Below are 24,000 nucleotides of genomic sequence, written 5' to 3' on the forward strand. Positions count from 1 at the left end.
GCGGGGCCATGGGGGGGGGGTCTAGATTTTTATTCCCAAAAATCTGGTAACCCTAAGCCTAGAACAAAAATAGCAAGTTTCTGTTCTATGTGGAACTGAAGCATTTGAGTTACTCTTGAGAGGAAAAGTGCTATCTTGCTCACTTAAAACACACCTCTTTGGTGAAAAGCCCTCCTTAATTGGGAATCAATCCCTTGCCTGATAAGACTGAATGAATTACATTAATATACAAATGTCAAATTATTTCCTATACTTTGCAAAACAGCACAGATTTGCAAAACACAACAAAAAAAATGAAAAGAAAAGATATGACCAATCTATATTGACATGAGAACTCAGACTAATTACATTCAATTTCTAGCAAGCAATTTGTAGAATTAATAACACCTAGCAGATAGCAAGGCTAACTGCAATCCAATCTTCCAACACGTCATAAAGATTATGACATTAATCTATCAATTTACCTATAATGATTAAGATACCATCAAAATTAAACACTGGGTATCGGAGATTAATCTTTAATTCTATGGGCATCCAAGCACGCTACCTCATTATTTCAGATTAGTTTAAAAGAAACTAATTACACTTAGCTTGGCACTATTAAATACTGCCCCAAACCATAACCAGGCGAATCCTTTGAAGAATGATCATATTCTCACATTCTCTTTACTAATATGTTATCAAAAAAACTTTGAAAGTCAATGCACAAAAGCTTAGGGTACAGTTGCAAGAAGAGGCCTAACTAACCTCTCCCCCCCCCCCCCCCTTTTTACAAAACCACAAAAGCGTTTTTTAAGCGCAGGCCGTCTCAATAATGTCTAGATTTATCAGAGTCTGGTGGAAATCCTTGCAAGAATTCATCGTCATTTTTTGGGACTATGGCCACTGCCAACCTCATCCAGAAATGGATGCTGAGCCACACCCCTAACATTTAAGGCATTAAGGCAGTCAATTAATGGTGGTAAATGCAAATATTTAACAAATCTTAATAAAAAGAAACCCTAGGGCAGGGCTGCCCAAGTCCGGTCCTCGAGATCTACTGGCAGGCCAGATTTTCAGGATATTCACAAAGAACATTCTTTTTTTATCCAGAGGGTGGTGGACACATGGAACGCGCTTCCGGAGGTTGTGATAGGCCAGAGCACACTACAGGGGTTCAAGGAAGGTTTAGATAGGTTCCTAAAGGATGAGGGGATTGAGGGTTACAGATAGATGTAGAGGTAGGTTACAGAAATGGTCAGGAACCACTTCACAGGTCACAGACCTGATGGGCCACCGCGGGAGCGGACCCTGGGCGCGATGGACCTCTGGTCTGACCCAGTGGTGGCAACTTCTTATGTTCTTATGAGAGAGATTTGCATACCAAGAAGGCAGTGCAGGCAAATCTCTCTCATGCATATTCATTGCGGATATCTTGAAAACCTGGCCTGCCAGTATATCTCGAGGACCGGACTTGGGCAGCCCTGGCCTAGGGCCTACTTGAGGTATATCCTGTGAAAAAACTGAAAATAGGCTATAAGAAACTGCTGATCAAATCTAATCGAAATAAGTCTTGACAGAAACATCTATGCAGAGAGGTGAAATGATTTGGAATGTAATCCAGCAGTAAAATTTGTTTTACTACGATGACGAACCGTAATACTTTCACAAAAAAAACCAAGGTTTCCTACCTGCACATTTTGTCCTGGTTGTCAAAGGGGGCCCTGGGGGTCCTGTACCTCCTTCACCAGGTCGAGTGAGAAGTACTCTGATTTCATATTCCACATCTGGGTCCAGGTGCCACAGCTTATAGGTCGGAGAGTCCACAATATGAGTTTCTGCCCAGCTGCCAGATGTTGTGCGGTATTCTACCTCTTTCAGAATGATGGGACCATCGCCAATGATAGAATTTGCATTTGGTTTGATCCATAAATACGTAGCGCCGACAGCAAGAAGCTCAGGTGGTGCAATCGGTGTAGGAGGTTCTACAAAAAGACACAATAGAATCACGTTAGGAAAAATAGGAATTAGACACCATGATTATGAAGGTCAAGAACCCTGACCAAATTTTTCACCTCAGGCTTGAAGGTCCTCAACTGGAACTTGCTTCTTATTTTATATATTTAGTGGGTTATTGACTGGGATTTACTAACCAACTTCATGAAATGATTCATTCAGCAGGTAGAGTTGAATATAAATTTACAATTTCTTAACGGCATAACAATGGTAAGTGACCAATTACAATCAATGAAGTAAACTTGGAACTGGAGCCTAGTTCAATTTTGCTAATCCAGGTCTCTCTCTGCATAGCCCTACTTTTTTTTTGTTTTTCATAAAAACATAAGAACAGCCTTACTGGGTCAGACCAATGGTCCATCAAGCCCAGTAGCCCGTTCTCACGGTGGCCAATCCAGGTCACTTGTACCTGGCTAAAACCCAAGGAGTAGCAACATTCCATGCTACCAATACAAGGCAAGCAGTGGCTTCCCCCATGTCTTTCTCAATAACAGACTATGGACTTTTCCTCCAGGAATTTGTCCAAACACAGATATGATATTCAAGAGGTCAGCACAATTTCAATGAAACATCTAATAGCCACACATTCAAGCATTTATAGCAAGTAGACTACAGGGCTAGAGATTGCCTTACTCCTGGAGAATAAAGAAAACCAAAAGAGGAGACCTGTGGTGCTTAATCTTTTTATTCACTCAAGACCCGGCACGTACGTGTTTCGGCCGCAAGGCCTGCCTCAGGGGTCTTTTCCTCAATGTGGAGCACTACTTTGCAAATGTTCTCTTATAATGTACAACCAAAATCTAAATAATTGATGAGTAATTCAATGGGATGACTTAAAAAAAAAAAAAAAAGCTCCGGCAGGTATGTCTTTGCTGAGGAGGTAGATGCTCCTGTTTGGGTGTGTTGCTACTCCTGGAGTATAACATGCTTCAGCTCTTTTCATAGCAGCAGTCTTAACGCAAGGCACTAGGGTAAGGTGCAAATCTAAACCAAGCCAGTGAGTGAGCCGCCCCACTCTTGGCACTGAATCTATACGGGATAGAATTCCTACATTGGCCCAGTGAAAACCATCCAGTGGTGAGTTTTGAGGCTATGTAGGTGAAAAACTAAAGGGCTCATAATTAAAAAAAAAAAAAATAGTTCAAAAAGTGGCCTACAGATCGTCCAAGTACCAATAATCAAAGCTGGTTTTAGATGTATCTAAAACCAGCTTAGGCCTTTACCCTGCCTCTAAATGCCTAGAGCGAAAAAAAGGTGTTTTTAGAGGAGGAGAAAGGGCGGGAAGTGGGTCGACCTTGACTTAGTCCTACAGCAAGTATAATCTAATCTAATCTAATCTAATCCCTAGGTTTCTACACCGCATTATCTCCCCGTTCGTAGAGCTCGACGCGGTTTACAGTAGGAGAAATAGGAAAGAACTACAACAGAGGGTTAGAGGTAGAAGAGTGAAGAAAATTTAGAGGACTTGGGATGCCAAGATATAAGAGTAACCAAAACTTTACAAGGTTGCCCAGTCGGAACTTATATGTTTTGACTTAGACCAAGTCAAAACAGGTATAAGGTCCGAATAGGGGCCGCTGAGCTGATCGCAGCTGCCGCGATCCTCTGAGCAGCCCCGGCAACCTGCCCCCGCAACGATTGCGGCAGGAGAGATTGGGCATCTCTCCTGCCACGATCGCGATCCCCCCCCTGAACTGCCTTGAACCGCGGCAGGAGAGATTAAGCATCTCTCCCGCCGTGATTTGCAGCAGTTCGGGAGGGGGTGTGTGAGTGGATCGCAATCACGGCAGGAGAGATTAGGCATCTCTGCTGCCGTGATCGTTGCCGGGGGGGGGGGGGATTCTATAACCGGTGTTGATTTTGACAGACAGCAATGTGAGAACCAGAACTGCACCCTAGGAGAAGGCCACAGAGATGATACAGAGACAGTAGAAGTGCCACCGTTGGTGTCCTTATTGTCCTTGTTATCTTGTTGTTCCCTTCCTACTAATAAAAATGATTTCAAAAGGAAAAGGATTTTGACAGACACCGGTTAAAGAATATAGCTTTTAAGTGAAGGACTGGCCCCCCTCCTCCGCCTAAAAGGTCTTGTTTTGGGCGTTTGGGACTTAGGCTATTTTGGGGTTGATAATGTGTTCTAAGGTTAGACGTAAGTTAAACTGCTGAACGTAGAGGTTGGCCATTCTTTTTAAAAAAAACTCATTTTGGACTTTTTTTTGAGAATAGATATTTTTCCCTGCTGCTACTTTCAGCGTTTAGGGTCTTAGGCCAAAAGGGACTTAGACTTTTTTTTGGATTATGCCCCTCTAAGGGTCTACATAATCTTGAAAGTTCATGCACAATTTGCTGAATTTTTCATTTTTTTCTTGGTTCAAGAAAAGATTGCATTTGTACAAAGATTTCAGTTTTCTCCCAAGATTAATGCATCCGCTCCAATTTTAGTAAGTACTGTATTTTCACCCAGAGTCATTTACTTGAGTATTATTTTTCCGAGCCATCAAAAGCAGATCAGACCTAAGGGTAGGTTTGGATTTAGCAGCAGTGAATTGGATGCATTTACCCATTACTTCGATCTGACATTGTACAATGCATGAGGATTTCAGCAGGCGGCTTTTGTTATTACTAGGCAAGTGTAGCATTCAGTGGATATGACGGGATTCATGAAATTCCGTACAAAGTCCAAGCACACACGGTACAATAAGGAATAATGAAAAAAAAACAAACCAAAATGGAGCTAAGAGTAAAAATGTGAATGGCTGTTCAATAACTTGCTGATTTAGTGTCAAAAACAATTTTGTGGTAATCCAGAAGTGCAGTAAGGAGATGTGGTCTGGATGTGGATTGTGTGAGACTAGAGGGAGCCTAAAAAAAATGAACGTGGATAGGCCATTCGGTCTTCATTTGCCCCCACTTTTCTCTCGTTTCTATAAGGGAGAGGAGGGGGCAGAAGACAGACTGGATAGGCCATATGGTCTTTATCTGCCCCCCACGCATTTGCTTCTAGAACAGTGTCTCGCAAACTTTCTGGCCGACGGCACACTAAATCCAGTGCCCACGGCCTTCACCCGCTTCGGTGAAGCGATCCGGGAGGTGTGGGGAAAGGAGGAAAGACACCGGCCAGGAGAAGAGTCATCTGTGCTGGCTGACTTCCTACAGGACGTGCCTCTCGCCAGCGTGTCACGGCACACGGTTTGCGATACACTCTTCTGGAACAAGCTTTAGTATATTTTGATTTTGTGCTTTATTACAATTTTCTTAATAAATGGGGAAGAACATTAGGGAAGGGATTAAGAGCAGTCTTTGTTCATGGCAGGACAAAGACTGAATGGTTCTCTCTATCAATTGTAGTTCTAACCCTTCTTCCCTTTCGTTCCCGTTCGTCAATGTCTATAAAAAAAATTGTCATTTCCCCCGTTTTGTCTTTGTTTATATTGTAAATTAATTTGTCGCAGTTTTGGCATTTTTGTACACGGTTCATAGACAACGGCGCGAAAGACAAAGGTGCGCCCGGACAATTGAGTGCAGCGCGGAGGCGCGCGTCGCTCAAAATTACTGTTTTTAGGGGCTCCGACGGGGGTTTTTGTTGGGGAACCCCCCCACTTTACTTAATAGACATCGCGCCGGCGTTATGGGGGGGTTTGGGGGGGTTGTAACCCTCCACATTTTACTGTAAACTTAACTTTTTCCCTAAAAACTTTTTCCCTAAAATGTGGGGGGCGCGATGTCTATTAAGTAAAGTGGGGGGGTTCCCCCCCACGCCCCCCCTGTTGGAGCCCTAAAAACAGTCATTTTGAGCGGCGCACGCCTCCGCGCTGCGCTCAATTGTCTGGGTGCGTCTTTGTCCCGGCGCGCTTTTGACCTGACACCTTTGTACACTGCCTAGAAGGCTTGATTAGGTGATATAAGAAATTTTAAATAAACTTCAAACTTGATTGTGAGAAGGTGCACGGATCAATCAAATTATTTACACGCCTATGCAGTCTACACAAGAAAAATGCTACTGTGTATACACAGAGCTGCTTCTGGTTGCATAAACCCTTTTGAATATACAGTATATCCCTCAGTTTTCTGGCTGCAGACCTAACCACCCCCCTCCCCCTGACATACCATCTAATAAGCTCTTGGGGTGAAAAGTTTTGCAGAGCTGGCAAACCTTTAGTCCCAGTTATCAAGACGTATCCAGTTTGCAAAGCTTTGGAAAATACTCCAGTAGAAATAATTACGTTAGTTTGATGGAAACTGTTATATAGCAATGGGAATAAAACTAAAACCTGAAAAAAAAAAAGATTCTGCACAGTAAACGTTCCTCGGTGTAATCTGGATTATCTGTAACAATCATTCTTATTGCACAATGTGTATGATGTCTTTTTTTATGCTAAAATCAATAAAAAATTTTGAACTTAAAAAAAAAAAAAGATTGGAGAAGCAGACATTAATAGAATGCTTGCACTGAGGAAAATTATTTCTGTTTCAGTCGTTTCCATGCTTAATTTAAGAAATAATTGCTTAATTTACTAATTTCATTTGTGTGTATTTTCACTTTCTAATTCTAGCGATTCAAAAAAAATCTACTTCAATGCTGAGTAATATAAAAAATTATAGTCTCTATGATTTACTGAGGCAGTTTAGCTAACACAGTTTTTTAAAAAAAACAACACTCAGATCATGCTTAAATAGTCAAAATGGAGAACAAACAAACTCTGGTGTTCAATGTCTTTTATTACATTTCAAGACTCGACATGATTGTGTTTTGGCCCAAATGCGCCTGCCTCAGGCCGCAGTTTTGTACACAGTTGCTCCAAAAGAACAGACAAGTAGAAAACTACGGCCAAGCTCTTTTGTTAGGACCGCCATGTCAGCTCTTAGAGCTATTTTTCATGGTTTAAAATATTGACTCAGAAGGACTCGCCAACACTCTGAGTCTAGACTCCTGATGCAGGCCCGTTTGAGCCGAAACATGATCGCATCGAGTCTTGCCATGCAATACAAAGGCACTGAACACCAGAGTTCCCTTCGTTGTTCGTTCTCTACTTTCCACGTTTTGGGAAGTTGGCATCTCCTGTTTCCTTGTAAATAGTCAAAATGTCCATAACCCACCCAATGCCCCTCCCAACTGAACACCTGCTTTTCAGTTACACACTAGAACACGTGGAGCGGCACATTTAGAAATGATGTCTAAGTACAAAAAAAGAAAAAAGGCCAGCTCGAAACATCCCCAAAAATGTTCATCTCACAGCCATAACACCACCGCCCATTTATTGCACTGTGCCAAAAAAATGATTACATTAGTCCTTTATTATGTTCTTTATGTTGGTTACTGATTCATTTTCCTATCTAAGATATTGTGTTTGGCCTATAAGGCCTGCCATTAGGGTTCTCTTTCCTACTTATCAAGTATAATTATTCCATACACAACCTCTTATTCTTTACGTTCTCTTGATGGTCACCGTCTTATCCTCCCTGCACCATTCACAGAAACATAGAAACACGGCCCATCCAGTCTGCCATCCACAGCATCCACTATCTCCTCCTCTCCCTATAGACCAGGGAAAGGCAATTCCGGTCCTCGAGAGGAGCCAGGTCAGGTTTTCAGGATATCCACAATGAATATGTATGAGATGGATTTGTCTGCACTGCCTCCTTGAGATGCAAATCTATCTCATGCATATTTATTGTGGATATCCTGAAAAACCTGACCTGGCTCTGGCTCTCGAGGACCGGAATTGCCTACCCCGCTATAGGCTAAGGCTCTTTACACCTGCATTGTGAGGTCATGGAGTCAGTGGCATACCAAAGGGGGGGGGGGCAGGAGAGGAGGTCTGCCCCAGGTGCACACTCTACGGGGGTGCACAGCTCGCCCTACACTGAACCACTCTAGAAATCAAAATGTAGCAAAAGTGTGCCAGGTATAGGACAGTCAAGCCATTGTGACATCACTGCTGAGGTTGGCTCATAGGCATTGGTAGAATGAGGCATTGTGACATCACTGCTGAGGTTGGCTCTTAGGCATTGGTGGAATCAGGCATTGTGACATCACTGCTGAGGTTGGCTCTTAGGCATTGGTGGAATCAGGCATTATGGCATCACAATCTCAGCTCTGGTTACCAGAGACAGAAACTTTTCACACTATTTATTCATTCAGTTTTCTCCTGTGGGAGCTCAGAACAGTTTACATGAATTTATTCAGGTGCTCAGGCATATTTCCCTGTCTGTTCTGGTGGGCTCACAATCTATCTAATGTACCTGGGACAATGGGGGGATTAAGTGATTTGACCAGGGTCACAGAGAGCAGCATGGGTTCAAATCCACAACCTCAGGGCGCTGAGGCTGTAGCTTTAGCCACTGTGCCAGATCTAGTTAAAAAAAAAGCCATGAAACCATCTCTCAGCAAACTCATGGCCCCGACTGGATCTTTGAATCATAGCTCTGTGTTCAACCCAGTCTCATCTCATATGTGTTATTAGCTGCATTTCATATTTCAGCCTGAACAAGCAGCTAATCTAGCATGGAGCTCTAGCACAGCATATCCTGCAAAAACGGAAGGACGAGAAGGAGGTGGAAAGAAATACACAAATAAAAAACAGAGAGTCATGAAACACATAATTTAAGGTCAAATCATGTTCAGCCAGCTGCATCAGTTGCTATGCGACAGGTTTACCAAGAGAGGGAAAAAAAATTAATACCAATTGGTTTATAGTTTCAAGTCAATGTTATTTAGCAACTTTATGGCTCAGCTGTCTGCAGGAGAAAAAAAAAAAAAAGTGATCATTAGCTCTAAAGCTGCTGAAATGGCAAGTGACTGTAGCTATTGAGCGCACTGAGCGGGTAGAAATAGTTTGTCGGGGTTGATTAAGCTACTTAATCTGTAGGAACCTGCTGGGTTTGCAAGCAAGGCTCAGAACGAAAATGGAGAACGCGTTTCATTTCAACGAGAATCCAGTAACATTTCCACGCTAGTCTACAAAATCCTGAGTGGAGTAGAGCGGGTACGCGTGGATCGATTTTCCACGCCGTCAAAAATTAGAAAGACTAGGGGGCGTGCGACGAAGTTACAGGGGGGAAATACTTTTAAAACCAATAGGATGAAATATTTTTTTTCACTCAGAGAATAGTTAAGCTCTGGAACGCGTTGCCAGAGGATGTGGTAAAAGCAGATAGCGTAGCTGGTTTTAACAAAGGTTTGGACAAGTTCCTGGAGGAAAAGTCCATAGTCTGTTATTGAGCAAGACGTGGGGGAAGCCACTGCTTGCCCTGGATCAGTAGCATGGAATGTTGCTACTCTGAAGATTCCAGAATCTTGCTAGTCTTTGGGGATTCTGCATGGAATGTTGCTCCTATTTGGGGTTCCGGAATCTTTTGTTACTCTTTGGGGTTCCAGAATCTTGCTATTCTTTGAGAGTCTGCCTGGAATCTTGATACTCTTGGGGGGTTCTAGAATATTTTTACTCTTTAAGATTCTGCATTGAATGTTGCAACTGTTGGGGGGTTCCGTAATCTCGCTACTCTTTGAGATTCTGGAATGTTGCTACTCTTTGGGTTTTGGCCAGGTACTAGGGAACTTGATTGGCTACCATGAGAACGGGTTAATGGGCTTGATGAGCCATTGGTCTGACCCAGTAAGACTATTCGTATGTTCTACATTTTAGCAAAGAATAAATCGATGGTCAGTATGTCCATTTGCTGTCTCTGTGCTTAATTATAAGAGAGAAAGATTGCATATACTACAATGCACCAAGGAAGTTAGAAACACAAAATCCCCTGCACAACTAATGCCACATGCTCGGGTCACAATTAACCATCTTGACCTAGACGGCACGCACAAGGCTCTTTACCACTTAAAAATGTACGGAAAAATGTTCGTTTCATTAGTTCAACGCGTCCCTCCGCCCGAAAATGATCTGGCCTTCTCTAATCAATATGATATCTCTAGAGCCCGAGCTCCTGGAACTAATCACAGGCAAGCTTCCATTGTACGGAATTCTGTTTGATAGAATTAATGACTTGTTAAAATCTCTTTTTTAACTAATCACAAGTGACTGGTCCTTTATTGTGCAATGGCTGACGCTGTCACGTTTCCTGATTAGCATTCAGAGGATTAGTATTAACAAGGCAACATCGTAGGCCAAGGATAATTAAATTAGACACCCATTCCTCGTTAGAACAGCATGCGGTAAGAAGGCTACAAAAAAATAATAATGGTTTAAATGCTACCATGGATTGGGATGCTTTTTTTTTTTTTTTTAGGTCTTTCAATTATACACCAGAGGGCTGCAAGCCCAAATATGTCAGTCTGTGCCCTTTCCTGTATTGTTACATTATGGGCTCCTTTTACAAAGGCGCGTTAGGGCCTTAACGCACGGAAGAGTGAGTGCTAGCCGCTACCGCCTCCTCTTGAGCAGGCGATAGTTTTTCGCAGGGCTGTGGAGTCGGTAGATAAATGTTCCGACTCCAACTCCTCAGTTTTTTGTATTTCAGACTCCGACTCCGACTCCAGGTACCCGAAATTTCCTCCGACTCCGACTCCAGGTACCCGAAATTTCCTCCGACTCCGACTCCAGGTACCCGAAATTTCCTCCGACTCCGACTCCGACTCCAGGTACCCGAAATTTCCTCCGACTCCGACTCCAGTTACCCGAAATTTCCTCCGACTCCGACTCCGACTCCAGGTACCCGAAATTTCCTCCGACTCCGACTCCACAACACTGGTTAATTTTCAGATCGTTAAAATTGAAATGTCAAGTTGAGGGAAATGAGCATTTTCGACACCACCTTCTTTTTGCTTTTAATCAAGGTTCTAAGGCCGCAGAAGCTGCTCGCAACATTTGTGCTGTGTATATAGTGGGTGCTATAGCTGAAAGAATCGCTCGTGATTGGTATGCCAAGTTCAAAAATGGAGTCGGTAGATAAATGTTCCGACTCCTCAGCTTTTTGTACTTCAGACTCCGACTCCGACTCCAGTACCCAAAATTTCCTCCAACTCCGATTCCACAGCACTGGTTAATTTTCAGATCGTTAAAATTGAAATGTCAAGTTGAGGGAAATGAGCATTTTCGACACCACCTTCTTTTTGCTTTTAATCAAGGTTCTAAGGCCGCAGAAGCTGCTCGCAACATTTGTGCTGTGTATATAGTGGGTGCTATAGCTGAAAGAATCGCTCGTGATTGGTATGCCAAGTTCAAAAATGGAGTCGGTAGATAAATGTTCCGACTCCGACTCCAGGTACCCGAAATTTCCTCCGACTCCTCGACTCCCGACTCCACAGCCCTGGTTTTTCGGCTAGCACACGTGCACTAAAAACACTAGCGCACCTTTGTAAAAGGAGCCCTATATTTTCCTTTGCTGTCTTTTTATATATATATTTTTGGGGGGTGACGTTATTCATGCATGCTATTTTTTAATAACGCTTAGTATTTTCACGTATCCCCTAATTCTGTAAACTTGGGCGCACAATTTTGTGCATGCTTATTACGGAATAGCACAGGGCTAGATTCACTAAGCCCACCGACCAACTTCCAAACCATTTATCGACCCCTGTACGACCCGATTTCCCCCTGAACCGATTCACTAACCTCTGTCCCGATCGTCCTCCGATCCACGCATGCAAATGAGGGGGGAACGGCATTCAAATGCATGCAGGAAGCAATTCACTAAAATAAAAAAGCAACACCGATTGGGCTGGCCAATCCCCAAAAAGCGACTGCTAAGGACAAGTCGCCGAGGTCCTTTCCGATTACCCTGCCTTCTGCCCTGCCTCTGTGCACTCAGCCTCGATCTCCTACCTGCCCCGAATCGCCACCTGCTCTCCCGCCCTTCCCCCGCACTACAAGCCCGTGGTTTTAACCCGTGGGTTTAAAGCGGGTTAAAACCACGGGCTGACGAAGAAAAAGTAAAAACAGCTGAAAGTTTAAAAAAAGGTCGCTGCATTGGGATCGCTAGAGAGTGATCCTGACAGTCGGATGGGGGCATGATTTGCATGAGGGCGATTCGTGAATCAGCCCCCCCCCCCCCTCCCCGGACACAGATCGGATTCCTCACGGATTGGATCCAATCCGTGCTCTTTGTGAATCTAGCCCTTAATTGTTTAAGCAGGCGCTAATTGTCTTTAATTGACCCCCAGTTTGCAGCAATGCATGAAACTGCATTTACCCACTATTCTATACATTCATTGGCCAACACTCAAAGCGACTGAAAGGGGCAGGAGAGGCTCCGCCCACTTAAACCATCTGGGGCCGTCCAGTCGCAGGTATTCAGCGGCGTTTTACCTTGGGGAGGCGCTGAAGATCAGCTGTGACTGCCGTCATCCAAAATGGTGGTGCCTGATCCCTAGGGGCGTCTCTAGGGGGGGTCAGACTAAAAAATTAAGGCAATACTACCGGGACGACCGCCCTGGTTTTGTTTGGGATTTGCGGACCTGGTGACATGTTTTCTTTTCTTTCTACTTGCTCCCCTTCTCGTGAGTGCATGAACAAATCAACACTCGCATGTTAATAGGAAGGGGGATTTATAGAATGAGCCTGTGGAAAATGCGGCAGTAATTTGCATGCTCATTGATTAGTATATGACTGCAATATATTTTCTCATTAAGTTTGCCGGGAAACCGCATGCTCAGCCATCAGCATGTGGCTTTTATCACTTGGCTCGGTTAATCAGCCCCATGGCCTGAAATCTGGCCCCCATATACTCTTCATATGCTCTTCTTTTTTTTTTTTTTTTTTTAAGGGTAGGAGGAAGGGAGCAGGAACTCAGATTATAAATAACAGTGCCCTTAGAACATAAAAATTGCCGCTGCTGGGTCAGACCAGTGGTCCATCACGCCCAGCAGTCCGCTCCTGCAGTAGCCCCTAGGTCAAACACCAGTGCCCTAACCGGGACCAGCCCTACCTGCGTACGTTCCAGTTCCGCAGGAACTTGTCTAACTTTGTCTTGAGTCCCTGGAGGGTGATTTTACCCTATAACAGACTCCAGAAGAGTGTTCCAGTTTTCCATCACTCTCTGAATGAAGAACTTCCTTACATTGAATCCCTGAAGGGTGTTTCCCCCTATAACAGCCTCCGGAAGAGCGTTCCAGTTTTCTACCACTCTCTGGGTGAAGAAGAACTTCCTTACGTTTGTACGGAATCTGTCCCCTTTTAACTTCAGAGAGTGCCCTCTCGTTCTCTCTTCCTTGGAGAGGGTGAACAACCTGTCCTTATCTACTAAGTCTATTCCCTTCAGTATTTTGAATGTCTCGATCATGTCCCCTCTCAGTCTCCTCTTTTCAAGGGAGAAGAGGCCCAGTTTCTCTAATCTCTCACTATACGACACTTCTTCCCTGCGGTGCTCTCTTCCATCTCTTATTTTGTCTCCTGGGCCCCAGTGGCTCTTCGGGGAGCAGCTCATACCCGGCTGTATGCAATTGTTCTATGAATTGCTGATTCACATTAGAGAATGACAGAGGGACAAATTTGTTCCCCTTCCCGCAGGAACTCAATTTCCCCATTCTGTCCCCGTGAGTTTTGTTGCAGTCCCTGTTTTTGCCCCATTCCTGTAAGCTCTGCCTTAACCGCACAAGCTTCGAACACTTATGCTTTTAAAGTGTTTGAGGCTTGTGCAGATGAGGATGGAGCTTAAGCATTGGTGGAATGAGCCATTATGACATCACAATCTGAGCTCTAGAATGTTGCTACTTAGGATGTTAAAGCGTTTGAGGCTTGTGCAGATGAGGACGGAGCTTAGGCATTGGTGGGATGAGCCATTATGACATCACAATCTGAGCTCTAGAATGTTGCTACTTAGGATTTTAAAGTGTTTGGGGCTTGTGCAGATGAGGACGGAACTTGCAGGAATGGGGCAGGGGCAGAAATAGAACTTGTGGGAACGGGACAGGAAAGTGAGTTCCTGCGGGGGTAGGGAAAAATTTGTCCCCATGTCATTCTCTAATTCACCCTCATGGTTCATTCCAATTTCATATACATTTTTTAATGTGTGCTAACACCAAACTCCCCCTTAGAGGTCCAGAATTCCTCTGAGCGTCAGAGCAGCGTCAAAGCATTTAGCGCTCTGGGATGCAGCTTAGTATAAGAGGGCCAGAATGAATATGTGCTGGCTGTTGACTTGTTTCTCTGGTCTACATTGCTTAGGACAGATTCCAGGTGGCAGCTATATAAGCTTAACACCAAAACAAAAAATAGCAACTTTGACTATTTCAGCCTTTGTAACCAAAGTGGTGCTCAGAACCGTGTAACGGTGAGAAAATCACGAGTCGGGGAATGCTCCCCTGTCGTCTATCATTGCACCATCTTCATTTGGTAGAAAGGGGATGAAATAGACTTCAACAAAATCTCAAGTGTACTTGGTAGTGTAGAACAAACTCCCAAAAAGTTCTAAATAAAGCTCATAAATTAACAACAAAAAAGTTTTTTTTAACTTAACTGAAATAAAGGAGAAAGGAAGTTGTTTCACTCCAGCGGATACTGACGCGTTTCGCCAGAGGCTTCCTCAGAGAACCCCCATTTGCTGGCTGTGATCAAGAGTAAAACTTCTCCTCTGCTCCCAAAATTACATCACTTCCTGTTAGGAAGTCTATTTCATCCCCTTTCTACCAAATGAAGATGGTGGAATGAGACGACTGGAAACACTCACAGGGGAGCATTCCCCGACTCGTGATTTTCTCACCGTTACACGGTTCTGAGCACCGCTTTGGTTACAAAGGCTGAAAGAGTCAAAGTTCCTATTTTTTGTTTTGCTGTTGACTTCTACACTTTGGGAACTTCAGTGTTCTACTTTTACCCAGAAGTTTAGTTAGCTAAATAGGCTTAACAGATTTGAGCTTAAGAACTAATGCATATTATGTTTTAACATGCATTTATTTTATTACAAATGAATACGCATGAAAAACAAAACAAAGAGTGTCAAAAAATTGTGAAAATAAAAAAAAAATCAGAACATGCCCAAGAATGAACCAAAAGCGTTTTCCGTATTCATCCAAACATGAATCATGCTGACGGAGTTTCAGGGGGAAAGGGAATAGGATTTGTATACCACTTTTGTTTTTTGTGGTTACACGCTGAAAGCGGTTTAGTTATTTTATACCGGGGGCAAAGGAGGATGAAGCGACTTGCCCGGGGGTCACAAGGAGCAGCGCTGGGATCAATCCTATAACCTCAGGGTTCTGAGACAACAGCTCTACCACTAAGCCACTCGTCAACCTTATCAACAATAGTTTAAAACAGCCAACCAAAGAAAAATCAATCCATTCAAGAAGAATCTGATATGTTTCTATCTGAGCAAGTCCAATATAATGCTGTTAAGCTCCGTAGTGGTCTCAAATATTGTATAGGCATGACCTGTATGAACATGATTTAATTTACCCATAAGACTGTGCCATCCCGATGGCCATGGACTGTTGTAGATTTTCCCTCGCTATTTCACAGCATACCTGCCGCTTTTATTTGTCAGCGTGGTCAATAATTCATACAGTTTCAGCTTTATGTTTTCTTATGTGTCTCTTTATATTCTCAGTGGGAACATTTTCTCTGCTCTCATCGGGCGGAGGAGTTCTTTGACTGCTCCAGAGCCATGGGGCCTCATAGAAGAACTCTAAATGGCAAAAGGTATATTTTAAGATAAAGTTCAAGTCTCTAAGTTTTATTTAAAATCTGATATACTGCTTAAAAGACTGTCTAAGCCAGGGGTGTCCAACCTGTGGCCCCGTGAAGTATTTTGTGCGGCCCCGGTCGAGGACGATGCAGTGTTTTCCTCTGCTGCCCCCTGGTGTTTACCGTCTTGCCGGCTCCCTCCTCTGTCTTGCTGCAGAGTTTGCACCCCAGAAACATTTTTATCGACCAAAAGGTTCTAAGCGGTGTATAATGTGATAACTATTAATTGATTTTTTTTATTTATTTATCCATTTTCAAACAATATCACAAGCATCCACTTGTTTAAGCAATTCAGAGTATCCTATAACAACCGAGTAAATTCCAATTTTAACATAATATCAAAAGAAAATCTTTATAGTTCAATTCTTTTAAATTGAAAAATATTTTCAGGAATAATATAAACTCTTAATAAGACCTCACATATGGGAGAGAGACAAATCCAAGATAAAAGGAGATCTCCTTAACCATAACAATTATACAGAAATGACAACGTGCTATACAAAACTGGCCATCTATTAACTACTACCGTTACAGCATTTTCTTGGTATCCAGAAAGCTACGAAGATGTTCAGGGGTGCGATAACCATTAAAACCAAGAGACGTTAATGACATATAGAAACATAATGATAAGAGGAGAAATACAATCTATGATAGGAAAGGGAGAGAGACACAAATGGTCAGTACATGAGGAGGGGGGAAATGCTCTTCCTTTTGCCTAAGGTCTGATTGGGTGTTCATGGACGACTGTTCGTCACATTCTTGTTTCATTTGAAAAGAAAGTCTAATAGGTGTTGGCGCTGTCATCTTGAACCTGGGACATTAGATCATTTATTATTTTATTGTCCCTTGATACTTCAGTTTTGGAGATCCATCTGGGATCAGGTGAACAAAGTAATGGAAAATCCAGTGGCATTAAGATACAACACTGTGCTATTTGGCACTTTGATGAAAGCTAAAAGCCAAATATCATCTCACAATAACAAACTTCTCTTTATTATGACAGGGGTTGCCATACAGCTTATTTTAAGGAATTGGAAAAACTGGGATCGATTGAACTATACCTTTTGGTGGGAGTCTCTGTGTCACGTCTTTAAAATGGAACGTATTATGGCTATACAACAGGGACATTATAAGAAGTTTCTGAAGATTTGGGAGCCATTGATCATGCACGTCCATGGTGGGTGGGTGGGGAGGGGGGGTTGGAAAATATTTTTAATTCCTTAATATAAGTGCAATTTTTGAATACGAGTATGGGGGGTGATATATCTATTTGTCATAGATTACAATTTTAATTAGATTTAAGTGCTTTTATAGTGTAATATGATCGTTTTATATGTTGCACTTATTTATGGCTTCAAAATTAATAAAGATATTTTTTAAAAAAATGAAGAAAGAAAATCGTATCACTTTCTGATTAGTGACAAGGTGGGCAGACGGTTTGAAGAAAGCCAGAGACCATGCCCTGCTTGGAAAATTATTCCCAATAACCATCAAAATCGAATCAAATCGAATCCAGTGTTTTCTGAGTCGCACTGTGCCAATATAGGTTCAAGGCGACTTACAATATAAGGCATTACAGATGTGTATACAGCATTATGTTATAGCAGTTTGAGGAGGACCGAGGGCCAGATTCTTAAAACTTTGGTAAAATCCGACAGGCCGCTGCCACAGCCGTTATTGTAGCGATTTCAAAAAGGCGAGACATTCTCCCAAAATCTCACGTGCAAATGAGGTTGGCGAAGAGTAGCAAAAATTTGCTAAATTTGCATGTGCCCCTCGCCAACAATAGCAATTAGGGCCATTGAAATCTGGGCTTAACACAATTCTGTAACGATGAACGCCTGTTACAGAATTGCACTTCACGCCAATGTTTTCCGGCACCCATTTTTGGGCGCTTGTTTATATGAGAATCCATCCAACAGGCACTTATATTTCTTTATAAAATAAATAATAATAGTAATAACTTTATTTTTCTATACCGCCAACACCCAAAACGTTCTAGGCAGTTCATAGAATAAAAACGACTGAACATTCCAGTAATGATACAAAACACACAAAAAGGCAGCACAATATTTCAGTAATGAAAAATGCAATATGAAACTATGATGTAGTCATCAATCAAGTAACAAATGTTTTGAACAAATAGGTCTTAACCAGTTTTCTAAAGGTACAGATTGTTGAATTAGATCGTCTAACCACACTTGAACTTTACCTGCTTGATAAGCCAAAGATCGATCAAAATAGGCAGTCAATAGGTATCTATTTGGCCTTGATGCAAGGGTGACCTGTTATTTAAATTAGCCTCCTATTACTTTGCTTATTAAGGCACCAAAGCATTGTTTCAGCTGAAAATTCGAGAACCTTGACAGAATCTAGGCCAACAATAACGCCGACTCTTTTCCACCTCTTACCTGGCCTTGTCTATTTTTTTTTTTTTTTTTTTACTAAACTGTGTTTCAGCACGTAGACTATTTAACTACTGTAATTATTTGAATGACTAAAAGCAAACAATTAGTGATAATATATTTGAGTTCTCATATTTTTTCTGGTTCATCTACCCATGTCTCCCAAGGGCCTTGATTTAATTAGGACATTCATTACATTGTGTTTATAGTGTAGATAACTATGCGTGATGAGAAGGAAATCACCAGCTTGCAGTTACTTTATCAGTATTTGTTATCCATCTCATGAGAATTATCTCCCCACTGGTGCAACATTGAATTTTATATCACCGCGTTACAATGAGGAGTTCCTTATCTGGTATCGTTTGGCTGTAAACATTCCTGGATCCAACTGGACCTTTTCTTGTTTTTTTAGATGTACGAGAACGAGAGGGAAAAAGGCAAGATGCCAAATGAATTTCATTTAGAAAATGTCTAATCTGCTTGACAAAGGCTTCTTCCGTTGTTTGGTGGTTGCTGGATTTTGTTCGCATTTTCCTAGCTGCTAAAGTTTCTTTTCTGCTGTCTGAAGTCATCACTCACCACTTTATGAATTTCACCAGCTGGTCCCAAGATAATTCTTTTAACTGTATGCCCAGTTGAATACAAGCAAAAAATTCACCGTGTGCTTGTTACATCTGGTTGACTCATATCAAATCATACTGAAACAAGAGAAAAACCTACATGTTAAATCATTTTAAAAGATTAGTAAATGATACTGCAGAGCGAATTTTACGCTCGGCTGTCAGATCATGTCATTCCAAATGTGAAGTGTTCTAACATTTGGAGGGGAATTTTAGAAAGGACGCCCAACTCAGATTGTCGACGCCTCAGTCTGCACATCATGAGGAATTCCAGAAAGAGCAGAGAAAGCCAGGTTTTCAAACCACATGGACTTTGATAGCAACCATATACAGTAAAACCCTGGATTGCAAGGAACTTGGTATTCAAGTGTTTTGCAAGAAAAGCAAAACATTTTATTAAATTTTAACAAGTACATAGAGTATACACACATCACAACTGAGCCGATGGTTCTTCTCTGACGCTGCGGGAGTGTAGTGACTGCTCTAAACAAGCGAGGTCTTGCAGTACAAGTACATATAATATTTCGTATTAAAGTTTTTGGGTTGTTGAATGAATCGTCTGCGTTTCCATTTGATATATGAGTGTTTTGGATTACAAGCATGTTTTTGGAACAAAATATACTCGTAAACCAAGGTTTTACTGTATATGAAACAGTCATGTGACACTATGGAACATTCATTGTGACGACACGGGCCGTGTTTCAGCTGGAGAGCCTGACCATGTTGAATTCTTGGTGTCTGATCTTTTCTTTTGCCAAGGAAAATGAGAGACATGGACCTTGTGTGGCAGCAAAGGAACATCCATATTATAAAATGGGCACGCCTCCTGTTTTACCAAATGGAAAATCTGGTGCATCCCAGAAAGTAGGTTACTTTGTTCTAGGTTAGGGGTAGGCAATTCCGGTCCTCGAGAGCCGGAGCCAGGTCAGGTTTTCAGGATATCCACCATGAAAATGTATGAGATGGATTTGCATGAAGTACCTCTTTGAGATGCAGATCTATCTCATGTATATTCATTGTGGATATCCTGAAAACCTGTCCTGGCTCTGGCTCTCGAGGACCGGAATTGCCTACCCCTGTTCTAGGTCAATGTTTCTCAACTCGATCCTGGAGTACCCTCTTCCCAGTCAGGGTTTCAGGATATCCACAATGAATATGCATAAATTTGATTTGCATACACTGCCTCCGTTATATGCAATTTTTTTCCATGCATATTCATTGTGGATATTCTAAAACCTGACTGCAAAGTGGTACTCCAGGATCAAGTTGAGAAACGCTTTCTGTTCTTTTCGCATGTCTTCTCCCATTTGCTCTTACATTCTTTTGTTCTGTTTTCTCGTTCCCACTTTCTTTTCCTCTCCCCTCTGGGTTCTTTTTCTCTCCCTTCCCATTTTCTTGTTTTCTCTTGTACACGAATCCCTCCTTTTCCCCATAAATCTCTTATTTCAATGGCATTCTGTTTATAGCAAATCTACAACAGGAATTTCCCCACAGAGAAGCGAGAGAGAGACTACAAAATGCCTTAAAGATTTTTGATTGCCTTCCTTTGAATTCGGTTACGGCATCTCAATATATACTTCATTGTCCTGTTCGTTACCCTGCAGCAAATATTGAACTACATGGTGAAACGCTACTGACAAATTGTCTGTTTCTCTGTGGGATTCCAAATCAAATTAAAATGAAAAAAAAAAACCTTGCTCTCTTTCTGATTTTCTTTGTTTCTCTTCCCTATAAGATTACAGCGAAAGCAGACTTTTTACTTCTGTGTTTTTTTTCTACTCCTACAGCTGGAGACTCAGGCCTGGTATTCATCACTAGTGTCAGAGAGCCCAAATGCTTCAGTTCTATAAAAAGTTTTGTATTTTTATTTAAAAGTATTCTTTTTACACTTAAAGGGGAAGAAACGATGAATCCTGTCCCTGCTTTTCCTCTTGTCACATTCAGTGGAATAGTAAAAGGGGGAAGGGCGATGGGGCAGTCCGCTGATACCCCTTCTCCTCTCTGCCCACAATTCTTGGTTTATATTCGAGTATATATGGTACTTTGCCCGAGAGGTTTAGAGTGACATTTTCTTGAACTGCAGATGATTTGCATAAGGGATTTTGATTTGGAATAATAGAGTCTGGTTTTTTGTAGGACAGTCTTTTTCTCCTATGCTTTTAGGAATTTTTGTTTTTTTTCTGTTCTCTTTTTCCTGACTGTGAATAATAATAATAATTTACTCTTATATACCGCCAAAGCCATAGTAGTTCAAGGCGGTTTACAATAAGAAGTGCTGGACAATCAGCGAAATAGTCACAATGTGAAATCATGAAATACATGCTTAGAGAATAAAAGAAGTAAAAACAGTAAAATTCTTAGGTTACAAATCAATTAAACAATTTCGTTTTTACTGATTTTTTAAAACTAAAATAGGATGAGGAATGCATGATAATGTTACCCAGCCAATCGTTCAGTTTACCTGCCTGGAAAGCAAGAGTTCTGTCCAGGAATCTTTTATAATGATGGTCCTTTATTGTTGGATAAGTGAACATATGAATTCTACGTGGAGGCCTATTAGAACAACCAAGTACGTAGGGGCCAAACCAAATATTGATTTAAAACAAAGACAATTAAATTTAAACAAAACTCTTGCTTCCAGGGGCAGCCAGTGATATGAGCTGGGCTTCTGATCCCAATAGTAGTCTATTTTGAAGCCTGTTATCTGGTTTTGAGGCTTGCCATATGACGATAATAATTACCTTCTTGGTTTATCCCTTAGTACAACTCATCATTAGCAAACTTATTATTATCTATTGCAACAATTTTCAAAAGCTCCATATTTGCATCGAAAGGGCTATTTGTGTTCAGGCATTTGCTAGCCAAATCAACTGAAGAGCTTATCTTGACCTATTTTTAAACTGGAAATATCTTTACCTACCTACCCTGGACGACTTGTGCTCTGATTTCTTTATTATTGCTTTGAAATGCCACACGAACGACCAAGGAAAGGAGAAGAATTGATCTTCAAACCTAGGCCTGTTGGAATCTCTCCCTGGTGAACACTCAGAATGAAGGTTTCACAGCTGTGCTTGAGTTTGCTAATAACCTACCATAATCCGGAGAGACTGAAGTGCTGTACAGGATTTCCAGACACGTACAGAATTCTTCCTATATTTTATATTGTCTGTTTAAGACTTATTAATTCATCAGATTTTGCTTTACCATCATTATGTATCACAAGGCTTACAGTTTGACAGGAAAGGGCATCGAATATCTCCAAAAGAGATTTCTGAAGGAACTGTATCATCCTCCTCATTTTATACCTTAGGGGGGGTCAATATTCAAAGCAATTTGACAGGCCAAAAATGGTCCTTGGATGGTTAAATTGGCTGTTAAAGGTTATCCATCGATATTCAGTGGTACTTAAGTTTGAACTATTCCAAAACCCCTTAGCTGCAGCTAAGGGCCATTAAAAAATTAGCACTATAAACGGCGCTTAACTCGGTACCATTTGTAAACTCGCACCTAGCGGCACCATTTGTAAACTCGCACCTAGCGGCACCATTTGTAAACTCGCACCTAGCGGCACCCAAATCATTTCTTCTACCAGAATCTCCCCAACCCTGAGATGTCCTGTCTGCCTGTCCAAATTAGATTGTAAGCTCTTCTGAGCAGGGACAGTCTACTGGATGTTAAATGTTCAGCACTACAGAAATGATAGATAGCCAGCAGAGAAAACAGCACTGGAAACTATGACAGTAAATGTGGACAGCAAATATTTCACAATGCAAGAACCCAATGGCTGAATGGCCAACGCAATTGACATTTTTGAAGTACCAAACCCCCCAATCAAACACACACAAACCCCAAGCACTCGGCCTTAGACCACAACAAACAAACAACAAACACTCCAGAGGCAAAGCCCCAGACAATCAAACACCCAAATGCACACACACTCACACTCTGGCTATGCTTTTATGCTTGTTTTGATCCTGGTTGTATGTTCCCTTTGCAATTGCTAATAAAGACAATTAAAAAAAAAAAAAAAGAATTGATAGATAATAGAAGTAGTAGTCATCAGCATTTTAAACTGAATCCTTTCCGCAATAGTCAACCATTGCAGCTTCCTATAAAAAGGAGTAACATGTTCATGTTTATCAGGCCCAAAAATCAACCAATGAGCAGAATTTTGTATTACCAGTAAAGATTGCATTAAAGAAACAGGCAGTCTTGCATAAATGATTCTACAATAATCAGTTCCACTTAAAGGGGTCCTTTTACTAAGGCATGCAGACTGATTTAGCGCATGTTAAATATTATATTCTATTATATACTGTATATACATTATATTCTATGGGTGCCTTAGCGCACGCTAAATTGGTTAGCGCATCTTAGTAAAAAGAGCCCAAAATTAGGCTCTGAATCCACACTGAATGGTATTCTATACTCCACGATGAGAGCCTTTTCTAGAACAGCATGTAGTGTCGGAATTTGTACCCAGCTATGGGCATGAGGGTTTCACCTACTGAAACCAGCCATAAATCCCAACGCACATTTGAATAGAATGCTCTAGACCCACCCCTTATTATGTCCCCTTTTCAAATCTGCACAGAAAAACTTAGGTGCTATTCTATAATATGGTACATGAGTGTCATTCTGCATGGACCTGACATTTTCGGCCATTTCAGTACTTTGCTTCCTTTATAATACTTTTCTGCACCAAAATACTTGCACAGAAAGAGCTCATAATACTAGGCACCGTATATATAAGTCCCCAATTAGTATTCAAGTAGTTTAGTCACATGCAATGTCATAGCATTTCCATTAGAATGAAGGGAATAGACTTAGTAGATAAAGACAGGTTGTTCACCCTCTCCAAGGTAGAGAGAACGAGAGGGCACTCTCTAAAGTTGAAAGGGGATAGATTCCGTACAAAGTTCTTCTTCACCAAGAGAGTGGTAGAAAGCTGGAACGCTCTTCCGGAGGCTGTTATAGGGGAAAACACCCTCCAGGGATTCAAGACAAAGTTGGACAAGTTCCTGCTGAACCAGAATGTATGCAGGTAAGGCTAGTCTCAGTTAGGGCGCTGGTCATTGACCTGAGGGCCGCCACGTGAGCTGACTGCTGGGCGCGACGGACCACTGGTCTGACCCAGCAGCGGCAATTCTTATGTTCTTATAGTACTTGTGTATGCATGCAGTGAGGAGAATAGCTTGGGTCATCTTTCTCCAGCACAAAGTCCTCCCAAGGATATATTGGGCATCCCTATGGCGTAGGACCAAAGGGACGTGACCAAAGGGGAAAGTCCTGCCCCTTATGGAACCACGGGGTGCAAGGGGAGGTCCACCGATGGATCAAGAA

The 24,000-nt window shown here is 41.9% G+C and overlaps 1 protein-coding gene across 6 annotated transcripts in view; it reads right to left on the minus strand.

The window, feature by feature from the left end:
* PTPRT (protein tyrosine phosphatase receptor type T) overlaps nucleotides 1–24,000 on the minus strand; it is a 680,142-nt gene that overhangs the window by 276,783 nt on the left and 379,359 nt on the right. For all 6 annotated transcript variants that reach the window (XM_033963545.1, XM_033963543.1, XM_033963541.1 and 3 more), the window contains exon 7: nucleotides 1,671–1,964. In XM_033963545.1, coding sequence (XP_033819436.1) covers nucleotides 1,671–1,964 — 294 coding nt within the window. The remainder of the gene's footprint in view (nucleotides 1–1,670; nucleotides 1,965–24,000) is intronic.

This window comes from Geotrypetes seraphini, chromosome 11 (assembly GCF_902459505.1).
Source record: "Geotrypetes seraphini chromosome 11, aGeoSer1.1, whole genome shotgun sequence".
Classification (NCBI taxonomy): domain Eukaryota; kingdom Metazoa; phylum Chordata; class Amphibia; order Gymnophiona; family Dermophiidae; genus Geotrypetes; species Geotrypetes seraphini.